The 14,803-nt window shown below is 40.0% G+C and overlaps 1 protein-coding gene across 1 annotated transcript in view; it reads right to left on the bottom strand.

Moving 5' to 3' along the window:
* LOC106539402 (complement factor B) overlaps positions 1-14,803 on the bottom strand; it is a 44,690-nt gene that overhangs the window by 18,057 nt on the left and 11,830 nt on the right. The window contains exons 4-6 of the mRNA XM_014054193.2: positions 13,435-13,608; positions 10,244-10,339; positions 7,905-8,041 (exon numbers count right to left, since the gene is read on the bottom strand). Coding sequence (XP_013909668.2) covers positions 7,905-8,041; positions 10,244-10,339; positions 13,435-13,608 — 407 coding nt within the window. The remainder of the gene's footprint in view (positions 1-7,904; positions 8,042-10,243; positions 10,340-13,434; positions 13,609-14,803) is intronic.

The raw sequence follows: 14,803 nt of genomic DNA, 5'->3' as shown, positions 1-14,803 counted from the left end.
ACCTGCCATTTGCCAGCAATGTGACCATAGAGGACATCTGGCCAGAGTCTGCCGGGGAGACCGTCCGTCTGCTCATCAATCCAAGAGAGCGTCTAGCCAGTCAGGAAAGCTGAGACCACCCAGGTGGGAGACCTGGAAGCCCCGACAAAATCCAGAAAGAGAGAAATCAACGACAGCATTCCAGACAAAGATTTGGCAAGCTAGCACGCCAAAAACAAAAAGTTGCGAGTCACCATCCAAATCGAGGGGTCACTGTCCAGCATGGAAATTGATACTGGGTCATCCCTGATCATCATATCCTGAACGACGCTGAAGAAGGCTACCCCGAGCCTCCAGAGATGCCAGCTGAGGCACCAAGAACTTTGGCTAAGCGACTATCAGGGAAGCTGTATCCCTGTCCTAGGTTGTGGCACATTCCACGTCCAATTCAAGAATTTTGATGGGCCGCTCACCTAACTGTGGTTAGCGGTTTCCTTCCAAGCCTGCTCCGCTTGGACTGCTTTGAGTCCCTGGGCATGGGGGTAACTGGCATCAACACTATTAAAGATGACAGGACTGAGAAGTTGCTCCATGAGTTCGAGGACGTCTTCAGTGGAGGCCTTGACAAGTATGTGGGGACTCCGATATCATTTAGCCTAAAACCCAATGTTGCATCCATTAGATTGATGCCCTGAAGGGGTTCTTTTGACCTCTGACCTAAAATTAACCAAGAATTAGAGAAACTAATTGGCCAAAGGATTTGGAGCCTGTTAACCATGCCCAGTGGGAGATCCCTATTGTGACCCCAGTTAAGACTGATGGGTCAGTCCGCATCTGCATGGACTATAAGTGCACCCTGAATAAGGCCCTTTGGCAAAGTGCATGTCTGTGCCAATCATCCAGCATTTACTGCACCTCCTGGGTCTGGGGAAATTTTTTTGCTAAATTAGATATGTTGCAGGCGTACCAGCAACGGCTGGCAGATGGCATCACAGTGGAGGCCCAAACCATTGTGACACATAAGGGTGCATTCAAATGCACTAGATTGCAATTCAGTGTCAGTATTGCCCCTGGACTGTTTCAAAGTGTCATGAAACGACTTTTGCAGGAGATACCAGGAGTCATCCCATATTTTGATGACGTTTTGGTATCCCCTGCAAGTAAACTGCAAATAAAAAAATAACTTTTGAAATGTTTGCGAATTGTGTAGATCAGAATTCAGGAAAAGGGCCTCCGTTTGAAAAAAGAAAAATGTCAAATCGTGATGCCAAGGATTGAATTCCTGGGGTATTTGGTAGATAGCTCTGGGATTCACCCACCCCTGGACTAAGGGGACCTCAAACAGAGCGGGATCTTGCTACAATTGTTGGCAGTTGTCATCAAAAAGGGTAATAAGGGTCTCTGGTGTCAGAAGAATAATTTAGGGTTCCAACTTAGCACAAGAGTGTCAAACTGGTGGCCTGCAGGCAGATGCTTCATGCGCAGGCCATGCCCACCCCAGCTCCATGAATGGGAAACATGTTGTGAAATGTCATGTGACACTGCAAGTTTGACATCCGTGCTCTAGCACATGCAACTTCAACAAGGACCATATAAATCCCACACACACAACAGCACACACTCTGCTAGAGAGAAGTTGGCTGAAAGATGGACTCCAGCACGAGTCCGAAAGCTTGGAAGACAAAACGTCTGATCCTGGTGACCAACCTAGATTGGATTCTGCAACATTATCCTAGCACACCTATATTTGCCTTCCTTCATGTTCTTCTTATCATCTTAGTTGCTCTTCTTTGCACTCTTTCCTAGAATCTCCTCAACATCTTTTTTATATTGTGGCAGCCAAAACAGGGTGTAATATTTTAAGTGTGGTCTTTCAGTATATTGGTCATCTTGTTCAAGAGATTAGGTCTTACTCAAGAGTTAGGACATCCTTTAGTTCTCCCCAATTTATTTCTCATCTGGATTTTTCTTTAAAAATATTTTTGATGATGATTATGATGATGATATATAATTATAATATAAGAAAGACAAAAAAGTCTGGATAATGGATGTGGCAGTGCCATGAGACAGCAGAAGAGAAGAGAAAGAACGGAAGAAGATAACAAAATACAAAGACCTACAAATAGAAATAGAATGACTTTGCCAAAGGCAAGCAAGGGTAGTACCAATAGTAATAGGTGCCTTGCATGCAGCCCCAAAACAACTGGAGCACCACTTGAATGGTAAAGGTAAAAGTTCCCTTCACACAATATGCTAGTCGTTCCCAACTCTAGGGGGCAGTGCTCATCTTCGTTTCAAAGCTGAAGAGCCAGTGCTATCTGAAGATGTCTCCATGGTCACATTGCCGGCATGAGTAAACGCCAAAGGTGCATGGAATGCTCAGAAGTGGTTTGCTCCTGGTTTGGCCGGATTGAATGAACTGGAAGTAGTGGGAGTGGGAGGCTCTGCCCACCCACCCGGACACTTCTGCGCATCTGCAGAAGCATCGCACAAGCATGCCCAAACCACTAATAGAAAAATTGGCAACCCATCACTGGGAACGCTGTTACCTTCCCACCAAAGCGGTCCCTATTTTTCTACTTGCATTTTCTACGTGCTTTTGAACTGCTAGGTTGGCAGAAGCTGGGCCAAGTAACAGGAGCTCACCCTGTTACGTGGCGCTGGGGATTCGAACTGATGAACTGCCGACCTTTCGATCGACAAGCTCAGCATCTTAGCCAGTGAACCACCATGTCCCTTTTTTTGCAAGATCTTGTGGGATTTTCGAATACAGATGGATCATCATTTGGAACACAACACGGCAGATGTCACAGTCGTCGAAAACGGAAACGTACAATTTATTTACATTGCGGTGATGCCAGAGTTGAAAATTACAAAATACCATGACCTGGCCATCGAAACTACATGGCTATGGATGAAACATGTAACAGTGATACCCATTGTCAGTCGGGCACTTGGTACGATGTCCAAGAATTGTATAAGATATATCAACAAATTGCAGCTTCCTGAAATAACACCAGTGGAACAGCAAAAAACTGAGCTACTCAGAATATCGTATATTTTAAGAAGGTACTTGGTTGATACCAGGGTTGGGTTCCTGCCAGTTCTAACCTATTCTATAGAAGAGGTTCCACAAATCTACCATTTAGAACCGGTTCCAGCTCCCTCCCTCCGCCCATCTGCAAATCATCAAGATGAAGAGTGAGAGGAGGAATTCTGGGAGTTGAAGTCCACAAGTCTTAAAGCTGTCAAGTTTGAACACTCCTAGGTTTTTTTTTCTAAAGGGTTAGGGGTGCAAGGATCTTGTAACTTGACAGCTTTAAGACTTGCACACTTCAATGCCAGAGTTCCTGAGCCAACATTTTAGTTGTTAAGCAAAAGCGAGTTTCAGCACATTCTACAAGTTGGCCACTCCCACCCAGTCACATGGCCAGCAAGCCACTCCCACAAAGCAGGCCACACCTACAGAAGAGGTTCTAACAAAATTTGAAACCCACTACTGGTTAATACCTAGAATGATGATAGCAACCCGTATCAACCATTAGCATCAGTCAATGGTATTTGTGATGCATTTTTGAATGTTCAGTTGACTGAGTTTTATGTCTAATGAATAAAATAAATAATTGATATTGATATTGCTGTCCAGGAGATGCCAGAGTCCAAGAAAAAGAAGTGGAAAAAAATCATGAAAGATTGCGACCTAGCCATCGAAACTACATGGTTATGGATGAAACATGGAGCAGTGATACCTATTGTCATCAGGGCACTTGGTACCATGTCCAAGAATTTTACAAAATATGTCATGAAATTGCAGCTTCCTTCAATAACAATGAAACTGCAAAAAACTGTGCTACTTTGAACATCGTATATTTTAAGAAGGTACTCAGTTGATACCTAGGATGCTGGCAGCAACCCATATTAACCAGCAGCGCCAGTCAGTGATATTTGTGATACATTTTTGAATGCTCAGTTGACTGACTTTCATGTTTAATGAAAAAAAGTTTTTAATTATTATTATTATACAATTGTCTCACAGCGGCCAGTTGTTTCGCCGGATTTGGCATTGGTTACTAGTCGGGCCCCATCCAGGAGCCTAGGACGTCGTAACGTATTTTCGTAATATGCGTGCAGATCCAAGCAGTGCGGCTTTTTGCATTTGATTGATGGTGATTTTGTCAATTTTTAACTGTTTTAAATGTAATTCCAGTGCTTTTGGAATAGCACCCAGTGTGCCAATTACCACTGGAATTACCACTGCTGGTTTGTGCCATAGTCATTGAATTTCGATTTTTAAGTCCTGGTATTTTGCTATTTTTTCATGTTCCTTCTCGGCGACCTTGCTATCACCTGGTATTGCGATGTCTATGATTGTAACCTTGTTTTTCTCAACCAGTGTGATGTCTGGTGTATTATGCGCCAGTATTTTGTCTGTTTGTATACGGAAATCCCACAAGATCTTGACCATTTGATTTTCGGTGACTTTTTCAGGCTGATGTTCCCACCAGTTTGTTGCTGTTTTAATATTAAAATTTTTGCACAAATTCCAATGGATCATTTGCGCTACTGAATTGTGCCGCAATTTATAATCAGTCTGTGCGATTTTTTTACAGCAGCTGAGTATGTGATCAACAGTTTCATCAGCTTCTTTGCAAAGTCTGCATTTGGCATCATCAGAGGATTTTTCGATTTTGGCCTTAATGGCATTTGTGCGGATAGCTTGTTCTTGCGCAGCCAGGATTAGTGACTCTGTTTCTTTCTTTAATGTACCTGCTGTTAACCATAACCAAGTTTGTTCACTGTCCACTTTATCTTTTATTTTTTCCAGAAATTGGCCATGCAGTGCTTTGTTCTGCCAACTCTCCATTCTTGATTTTATCACATCTTTTCTGTATTCTTGTTTCGTCTGTTGGACCTTCAGTAGATTTTTATTCATTATTCATTATTATTATTTATTATTTATTATTTATTATTTATTATTTATTATTTATTATTTATTATTTATTATTTATTATTTATTATTTATTATTTATTATTTATTATTTATTATTTATTATTTATTATTTATTATTTATTATTTATTATTTATTATTTATTATTTATTATTTATTATTTATTATTTGTTATTTATTATTTATTATTTATTATTTATTATTTATTATTATCCTAATAACTATTATCCCAACTAGTAACCAATGCCAAATCCGGCAAAACAACTGTCCGTTGTGATACAATTGTATAATCATCATCATCATCATCATCATCATCATCATCATCATCATCACCTGGAAAGGACCAATTACATGGTTTCTGGCTCAAATATATGACCAGTTTACATGCAATATTGGCCAGGCAACTGAATGAAATTTTACAAAAGGGCCAAATTGATGAATGGTTGACAACTGGAAAAACATACTTGATTCAGAAAGATGCAACTAACCCAACAACACCTGAAAACTACAGACCAATAACATGCTTGTCAACAACCTTTAAATTACTCACAGGCATTATTGCAGATAACATGATGGATTATTTGGAAACAAACAACATCTTGCCAGTAGAGCAAAAAGGCAACAAAAGAAGGAGCAGGGGCACAAAAGATCAGCTCTTAATTGATAAAATGATATTAGAAAATTGTAAGAACAGAAAAACGAACTTGAATATGGTCTGGATTGATTACAAAAAGGCATTTGACTCACTGCCACATAGTTGGATCATAAAATGCTTAGAAACAACTGGCATTAGCAAAAATATTACATCCTTTACCGAAAAGGTGATGAAACAATGGAGAACTGAGTTGGCAGTAGGGAATGAGATCTACAGAATGGTTAATATCAAGCGAGGAATTTTCCAGGGTGATTCACTTTCACCTCTTCTCTTCATCATCGCAATGATCCCACTATCAGTAATCTAAAAAATAAATAAATTAGGCTACCAAACAGCCAAAGAAGCTGAAAAAAATTCATATTTACTATATATGGATGATTTGAAACTCTATGGAAAGTCAGAAATAGAAATCCAATCATTGACAAACACAGTCCGAGTATTCAGCACCGATATTTCAATGCAGTTTGGCATGGAAAAATGTGCCACTGTATCCATAAAAAGGGGCAAAATCACTGCATGTGAGGGAATTGAAATGCCCAATGGCCAACTAATTAAATGCAACGAAAATGAAGCCTACAAATACTTAGGCATTCTGCAGTTGGATAACATCAAGCATGGAGAAGTCAAAACTATTGTCAGGCGAGAGTACACCAACAGAGTTAGGAAAATTTTGAAATCTAAATTGAATGGTGGAAATACAATCGAGGCCATAAATACCTGGGCAATACCAGTTATAAGATACACAGCTGGTATAGTTAACTGGACACAAGCTGATTTGGACATTTTGGACCGAAAAACCAGGAAACTAATGACAATGCACTACAGTTTACATCCACGTGGTGATACTGATAGATTATACCTGTCAAGAACATCTATTAATCGAAGTAAAGAACAAAAATCTACTGAAGGTCCAACAGACGAAACAAGAATACAGAAAAGATGTGATAAAATCAAGAATGGAGAGTTGGCAGAACAAAGCACTGCATGGCCAATTTCTGGAAAAAATAAAAGATAAAGTGGACAGTGAACAAACTTGGTTATGGTTAACAGCAGGTACATTAAAGAAAGAAACAGAGTCACTAATCCTGGCGGCGCAAGAACAAGCTATCCGCACAAATGCCATTAAGACCAAAATCGAAAAATTCTCTGATGATGCCAAATGCAGACTTTGCAAAGAAGCTGATGAAACTGTTGATCACATACTCAGCTGCTGTAAAAAAATCGCGCAGACTGATTATAAATTGCAGCACAATTCAGTAGCACAAGTGATCCATTGGAATTTGTGCAAAAATTATAATATTAAAACAGCAACAAACTGGTGGGAACATCAGCCTGAAAAAGTCACCGAAAATCAGATGGTCAAGATCTTGTGGGATTTCCGTATACAAACAGACAAAATACTGGCGCATAATATACCAGACATCACACTGGTTGAGAAAAATAAGGTCACAATCATAGACATCGCAATACCAGGTGACAGCAGGGTCGTCGAGAAGGAACATGAAAAAATAGCAAAATACCAGGACTTAAAAATCGAAATTCAATGACTATGGCACAAACCAGCAGTGGTAATTCCAGTGGTAATTGGCACACTGGGTGCTATTCCAAAAGCACTGGAATTACATTTAAAACAGTTAAAAATTGACAAAATCACCATCAGTCAAATGCAAAAAGCCGCACTGCTTGGATCTGCATGCATATTACAAAAATACGTTACGACGTCCTAGGCCCCTGGGTGGGGCCCGACTAGTAACCAATGCCAAATCAGGCAAAACAACTGGCCGTTGTCATACAATTGTATAATAACAACAACAATAATAATAATAATAATAATGATGTAACTGCCTTGGTGCAAAGCAAACTTCACTAAGCTTTAGCCTCATTTTTTGCTATCTGGAAGGGCCTTCAGCTTTACAAAGTTCCCACAACTTTACAACTTGTGGACTTTGACTCCCAGAATTCCTCAGCCAACATGGCTAGCTGAGGAATTCTGGGAATTGAAGTCTACAACTTTTAGAGTTGCCAAGTTTGGAGACCCCTGCATGGGATGGGAGAGAATATTTTATGAAGTTAATGAGAATTTTATGGGCCAGGCTCACAACGGCAGCCATTTCTCAGTGGCTTTCCACATTTCCAGTATCCCCTTGTTCTTAAAAATAGTTTACTTTTGCCTTATAATTTCATCATGCCTGCTGAGGAATTCTGCGTCTTAAAGTCCATATATCTTAAAGAGGCGAAGTTTAATAAACCCTGGTTTGTAACTAGTATCAGTATTTTCTTGGTACAGGACTGAGCAAAGAAATTATCTGATTCTTCCATACCTTTTCAATCAACTTGATTGTAACATTCTTTGTACTGTTGAGATTCGCTGCAGTAATACTTTTTGAGGCATCGAGGAGAAAGTAGATGTTCATTGTGCCTCCTTTCTTAATGACAATTTTTCGCTTCTGTGTAGAGGCTGGAGAGAAAAAGAAATAATATTCCTATCTTGTTTCCCCAGTTATGTGTAGTTTTGATATACTAGACATTTTTTCCTAGGGAATGAAGGAATTGCAAACTGATAGCACATGATCACTCACTCACTCACTCAATCAATCAATCAATTAACTGCAATAGTTGATATAAAGCCTCATTTTTGTTTTGTTTTTAATGAATGAAGTTCAGCTGTATTATATATACTGAATTACATTGTATATACTGAACTATATTGTATATCCTGAAGAGCAACAAGGATGATTAGGGGACTGGAGGCTAAAACATATGAAGGTTACAGGAACTGGGCATGGCTAGTCTAGTAAAGAGAAGGACCAGGGGAGACATAGCAATAGCAATAGCAATAGCAGTTAGACTTATATACCGCTTCATAGGGCTTTCAGCCCTCTCTAAGTGTTTTACAGAGTCAGCATATTGCCCCCACAGTCTGGGTCCTCATTTTACCCACCTCGGAAGGATGGAAGACTGAGTCAACCCTGAGCCGGTGAGATTTGAACCACCGAGCTGCTGAACTAGCAGTCAGCTGAAGTGGCCTGCAGTACTGCACTCTACCCACTGCGCCACCTCGGCTCTATGACATGATAGCAATGTTCCAATATCTCAGGGGCTGCCACAGAGAGGAAGGGGGTCAAGCTATTTTCCAAAGCACCTAGAGGCTAGACAAGGAATAATGGGTAGAAACTGAACAAGGAGAAATTCATCCTAGAAATAAGGAGAAATGTTCTGACAGCGAGAACAATCAACCAATGGAACATCTTGCATTTGGAAGTTGTGGGAGCTTAATCCAGGAAGTTTTCAGGAAGAAACTGGACTGTCATCTGTCAGAAATGTAACATCTCCTCCTTGGGTTCAGCTTTGGACTAGATGACAAACAAGGTCCCTTCCAACTCTGTTAATCTGTATTATTGATTCAACAGTCAAAATGACATTGTCCATCTGAAGAGCCAAAATCACTGGTCTGTGATGATGCCAAGATATATAAAAATGCAACACGCTTTACAAAATACAGGGAAGGCCAAGTGTTTCCATATACACAGGCACCCCAATGACCAAGTACGCTTAATGCACAGAAAATACTGGCTTAACACTGAAGGGGAAAACTACACACACGGTGGTAGAGGCACTACTGAAATGAAATAATGTAGAATAAGGTACAGCTACCACAACAAACTGCTGCAAATTTCATTAATGGAAATTACGACCAGGTGCTATTCCCTTGATAACTAGGAACATCTCTGTATTTTGAGGTGAGATTTAGTTCAGTGCTGCAAGATGGTTCAGGGGAAGGTAGCAGATAGATATGTCTATGAGTAACAGCAGCTGTTAATCTAACAGGCATCCACGGAGAGAGAATGGGGTCTACACTCATGCCCAAGGTATCATGGGTAGAATCTTCTGCCTTGGAAGTATCCCTGAGATATGCTTCCATTTTTCCTCAACTGATGGATCTGCTTGAATATTTAGAAAAATGTTGTGCAATGTCTTAGTTGTGATGCTTTTAACAATTCTCTCATAGAAGATAATCTTTGTAACTCAGGATTCAGCTATAGAGTCCTTGGTGCTTTTTAAAATGTTATTAGGTAACATTATCAGTATCACTGAGTTCTGCTAGTTAACATTCTTGAAAGGAAAGAAGAGTGATTGTAGTTATCGTTTTTTTTAAAAAAACCTAGATAATGGCTTTAGAACAACAGAATTGGAAGGGACCTTGATGGTCTTCTAGTCCAACCCCCTGCTTAGGCGGGAAACCCTACCCCACTTCAGACAAATGGTTATCCAAACTCTTCTTTAAAACATCCAGTGTTGGAGCATTCACAATTTTTGGAGGCAAGTTGTTCCACTGGTGAATTGTTCTCACTGTGAAGAAATTTCTTCTTAGTTCTAAGATGCTTCTCTCCTTGATTAGTTTCCACCCATTCCTTCTTGTCCTACCCTCAGGTGTTTTGGAGAATAGTTTGACTCCCTCTTCTTTGTGGCAACCTCTCAGATATCGGAACACCTCTTGGTGTTCTTTTTCCCAATATTATAACATTCCAATATCCCCTTAAATTGGCCTAGAATATTTACTACTCAGAGAAATTGAGAGCATCTAACGATGTTAGTTGTCGTCTCATTTGTTATGCTAGGAAGAGAATTATCCAAGCATGTTCCATTTACAAAGACTTACAGATATTTCTATTGGCATCTGCCGCTTCAGCAGTTTCAGTCAAAGATGAAATGAAATTGTTGGCAACTTCTTCTGGGGTGTCAAAACTATATGGGTCTGGGAAGGAACAAGAGGAGGCTCAATTAATAACAGAGAATGTTATATTTATAACATTACGGGGCATTCTCTTTTATAAATTATAAAAGAGAATGCCCCAAAATAAACAGAACTTTTTTTTATGAAAACCAGGATTGAAGTATTAAGAAGGGAAATTACACATTTTGCTGTTCTGGGATCCTTTGGGATAAACATAGAAAACTGTCTAGTGCAGGGGTATCAAACTCATGGCCTGTGGGCCAGATGCGTCATGCACTGGCCACGCCCACCTCTGGTTTAGTTAAAGAGAAAAAAGTCACGATACATCACGTGATGGCACGGGTTTGGCTAATGCTACCTGTTTGGTCCATTTTAGGGGCACTGTATGTCATTACATATGTAATTAATATTTCTGTTCTAGTGTATATAGCATTTAAGGATCCATCTATATGTTTTTAGTAAAAGAATACATTATTATTATTCTCTGAGATACTTTTCTCTACTGTGATTTCCTTGATGACTGTCCACCACCACCCCCGCCCACCCCATAAAGCTGGCTTATTGGTTTGATATTTATTCGTTTAACATTTCCCATGGGATATCATTTCCTTCAGTTTAACCTTTTTATTGGGTTATAAAATAAAATAAGATACAAAATATGAAAGTAAATAGGAAAATGGTGGAAAGGAAGAGGGGGAAGAGAAGTGAGGGAGGATAAGAAAAAAGAAAAAGAAACATTGACTTCCGACTCTCTCTGTTGCAGTAAAACAAGGCATTTGTTCATAGTACTATGACAACACAAAAAGTTGTGATTTGATGCTAATGCCTTAAAGGTAAAGCTTCCCCTCACACATATGTGCTAGTCGTTCCCGAGTCTAGGGGGCAGTGCTCATCTCTGTTTCAAAGCTGAGGAGCCAGCATTGTCCGAAGATGTCTCTGTGATCATGTGGCCGGCATGACTAAACACTGAAGGCGCATGGAACGCTATTACCTTCCCACCAAAGGTAGTTCCTATTTTTCTACTTGCACTTTAACATGCTTTTGAACTGCTAGGTTGGCAGAAGCTGGGACAAGTAACGGGAGCTCACTCCATTACGCAGCGCTAGGGGTTTGAACTGCCGAACTATTGACCTTTCTGATCGACAAGCTTAGCCACTGAGCTGCAACAGAGAGAGCTGGAAGTCTCAATATTTCTTTTTCTTTTTTTCTTATCCTCCCTTGGAATATCATTTCCTTGGAAACACAATTCATCCCCACCTTGTTACTCTTCTGAAAGGCCCTGAAGATCTGGTTCTGTCCATCAACCTGGGGACTTAAGGCTGATATGGAGCCTATCAAGGGATTGGTGTGGTTGCATTTCTTGCACTGACAGGGCAGGGTAGGGTTGTGCGTTAATGCTAGGAGCATGATAGCTCACGTTGTTAGGACGTTGGGTTGGAGGTTAGGAAACCCACGTTCGAGATCCGGGTGCTGCTGCATGGCAGAGGTGAGCTCCTGTCATTTGCTCCAGCTCCTTGATGGGGACATGAAACAAGCTCCCCCCAGGGCAAGGGAGATGTCACCACCTAATCCTTTCAACCAGGAAGCGCCTTAAATGGTGCTTCCTGGTTGAAAGGATGGCATGTTGTAACCTGCTTGGAGTCACTCCGTGTGAGTTGGGCAGCCATATAAATCTGCTTAATTAATAAATAAATAAACAAATAATAAATAAATAAATAAAGATATTTATTATGAATTCTTGACTGACAATAAAGCAAAGCTCTGAAATTCGACCCAATCGTTGTGTTGAAGTTAGAGTGTTTCTTAAGGTGAATTTCATCAACTAACTCTTAACAGAAACCCAGGGCTGATTTCCCAAAACATTTCTAAACTACTACAAGAAGTAGTAAAAAAAAAAAATTCTGCTCATCTGGAAAAAGTCCCTGCAGTTTTCTCAACAAAGTTTTTCAGAAGTGATTTGCATTCTTCCTAGGACTCAGAGAAACTGACTGCCCCAAGGTTACCCTGGCTTCGTGCCTAAGGAACTCATTCCTCCTAGTTTCTAGCCTGATGCCTTAACCACTACACCAAACTGGTCTCAGCTGTGTAATATAAATGTCTTAATATGGCTAGGAAAAAAATTTGCATGGAGAATGAGAAAATAAGTCAGGTCACCTGACCATGGTTTGGACCTTATATTTGACGCTTGCCTCTGACATAATCCCTGAATGCAACAACCAAACCATGATGAAGGTATGGTATTCCTATTGTAGGAAGTCAGCACCCACCCCTCTCCTAGAAAAATGAAATATGTTAGGAAATATTAAATATACTATACATATATGAAATAACTTTCAATCCTCAAAAAGCTAAGAATTAAAGCAACAAAAGGTGAGATTCAAAAAGAGAGGAGACACAAAGATGTTGGCCCTGTCTACCCTTGTTCGTGTTAGTTCTTGAGATAATGAATAATGACAGAAGACAAGGTGAGAGAATTAGGGAGGTTAAGTTTTTAAAAAGAATATTTCCCCTAAACAGGAGTCAGAAACTCAGCCCCCACCCCACCCCCTTTGTCAATGGGCCATTAAGGCTGAGCCAATCTATTCTACATAACAAAGATCTACACCTTTCAGATCCAGAGTGATGGGATTAAGACATGGCCATCAGGACATGATAGGATTAGCCCCCTATCCATCTCACCACATGGCACCTGGCAAGATCATATCAGCCAGCAAGGCTCAACCAAGCCTGGGAGACAAACAGCCTATAAAGTTAGCTAAGACCCCCTCCCCCTGGGAGTCTGACCACCAATAAGAATAGATTTCTTACACAGGAACAGGAAACTCTAAGGTGGGGCCCAGAAAGGGCATAAAAACAGGGCACTCTCAGCATCTGTTCCCTTTTCCCCCAGCATCTCAAGCCATGTGATCTTGTCCACCATTAAAACCATCTTTCCAAACAGTCACCATGTTTCCAGTGTCTTTCTCTCCACTTGGAACTGAACCCAGAAGGACATTTCTTCCAACACTATACAATAATTTTTATAATCAAGAATTCCTCTCACAACCCCAAGATTCACATTTTCAGTATTTAAGCCCCATATTCATCCTATCAGGCATTCTTTCCCCTCTGCTCACATCGACACTCTGGTTCTGATCCACTCCAGCTTCCTGATTCTTGGCAAGTCCGTTCACTGGATCCAAAAAGAGTGAGACCATTCTCACAAGTGTAGCGGACACTATATTCTATTCGATATTGGTTTCCTTCTTTTCGGCCACCAAGTGGGATCCCCGGGTTAAGGCAATGGCCAGCTAAGTAGGAGAAGAGAGGACCCCATGAATAAATAGTCATTTTGAAATATATATAGCAACAAATATACTATACATATATGAAATAACTTTCAATCCTCAAAAAGCTAAGAATTAAAGCAACAAAAGGTGAGATTCAAAAAGAGAGGAGACACAAAGATGTTGGCCCTGTCTACCCTTGTTCGTGTTAGTTCTTGAGATAATGAAGAATGACAGAAGACAAGGTGAGAGAATTAGGGAGGTTAAGTTTTAAAAAAGCATATACATTGAGGCATTTGCAATGATTTGGTCTTAATTTGGGAAGATCCATTCAAGGGAATAGAAACTTTAATGGGAAAATAAAAGGACTTGGTGTATTAGCAGGTTATAAGATTAATGATCAGAAGACAAAGATGTCAAAAAAAAATATGAATTTAGAAGAGCAAATAGAACCAGAACACTGGTTTTAAGATTGAGAAGAAAATAAAATATTTGGGCATTACTCTGACTAAAAAACTAATGTTTTGCCAAAAATGATGTTTTTGATTCAAACAATAACCAGTTTGATAATTGATGGGCCATTTAAACAATGGCATAAAGATTATCTAAATTTATATGGCGAAAAAAACCACAAGTTACATATAAAGTGTTACAAGATGCAAAGGAAAGAGATGTTTGGCTTTACCAGGTCTGAAATTATATTTCACTGCTTGTTGTTTGGGCTGGATGGAAAAAAAAATGTTGCTACCGAAACAAATGATTTTTAGACCTGAAGTTTGGACAGCATGACTATTTATGGTGTGATAAAGTTAAAAGTAATATGGCCTGAGAGATGCTCATTTTTGGACCTGCTTTAGTGTCTGTGGAGATTACCAGTCATCCAGGTTATTGTTCTTCCAAAGGTGCTTTTTCAAGAGGCAGATGGACTTTCTTGTTTTCATTTGAAGATGTTTTGCTTCTCCTCCAAGAAGTTCCTTCAGAGCTGAAGAAGCTTCTTGGATGAGAAGCAAAACGTCTTCAAAGAAAAACCAGAATGTCCAGTTGCTTCTTGAAAAAACACTTTGGGACCTGTAAATGAAGTGTTGATGCCTCATTTCCACATTGAATACAACCAGGTTTTTCTATAGGAGCATCACACAAGAGCTTGCAAGTTTCAAGGAAATTGACACCCTGCATGATGTCTGAGTGTGCCGGTGTATGGAAATGGGGCATCAGCATT

Source organism: Thamnophis sirtalis, unplaced genomic scaffold (assembly GCF_051295495.1).
Source record: "Thamnophis sirtalis isolate CommonGarterSnake01/CBP01778 unplaced genomic scaffold, rThaSir2_p1.2 scaffold_3, whole genome shotgun sequence".
Lineage (NCBI taxonomy): Eukaryota > Metazoa > Chordata > Lepidosauria > Squamata > Natricidae > Thamnophis > Thamnophis sirtalis.
Note: the sequence above shows the minus strand (reverse complement) of the source record. Positions and strands in the feature narration are given on the sequence as shown.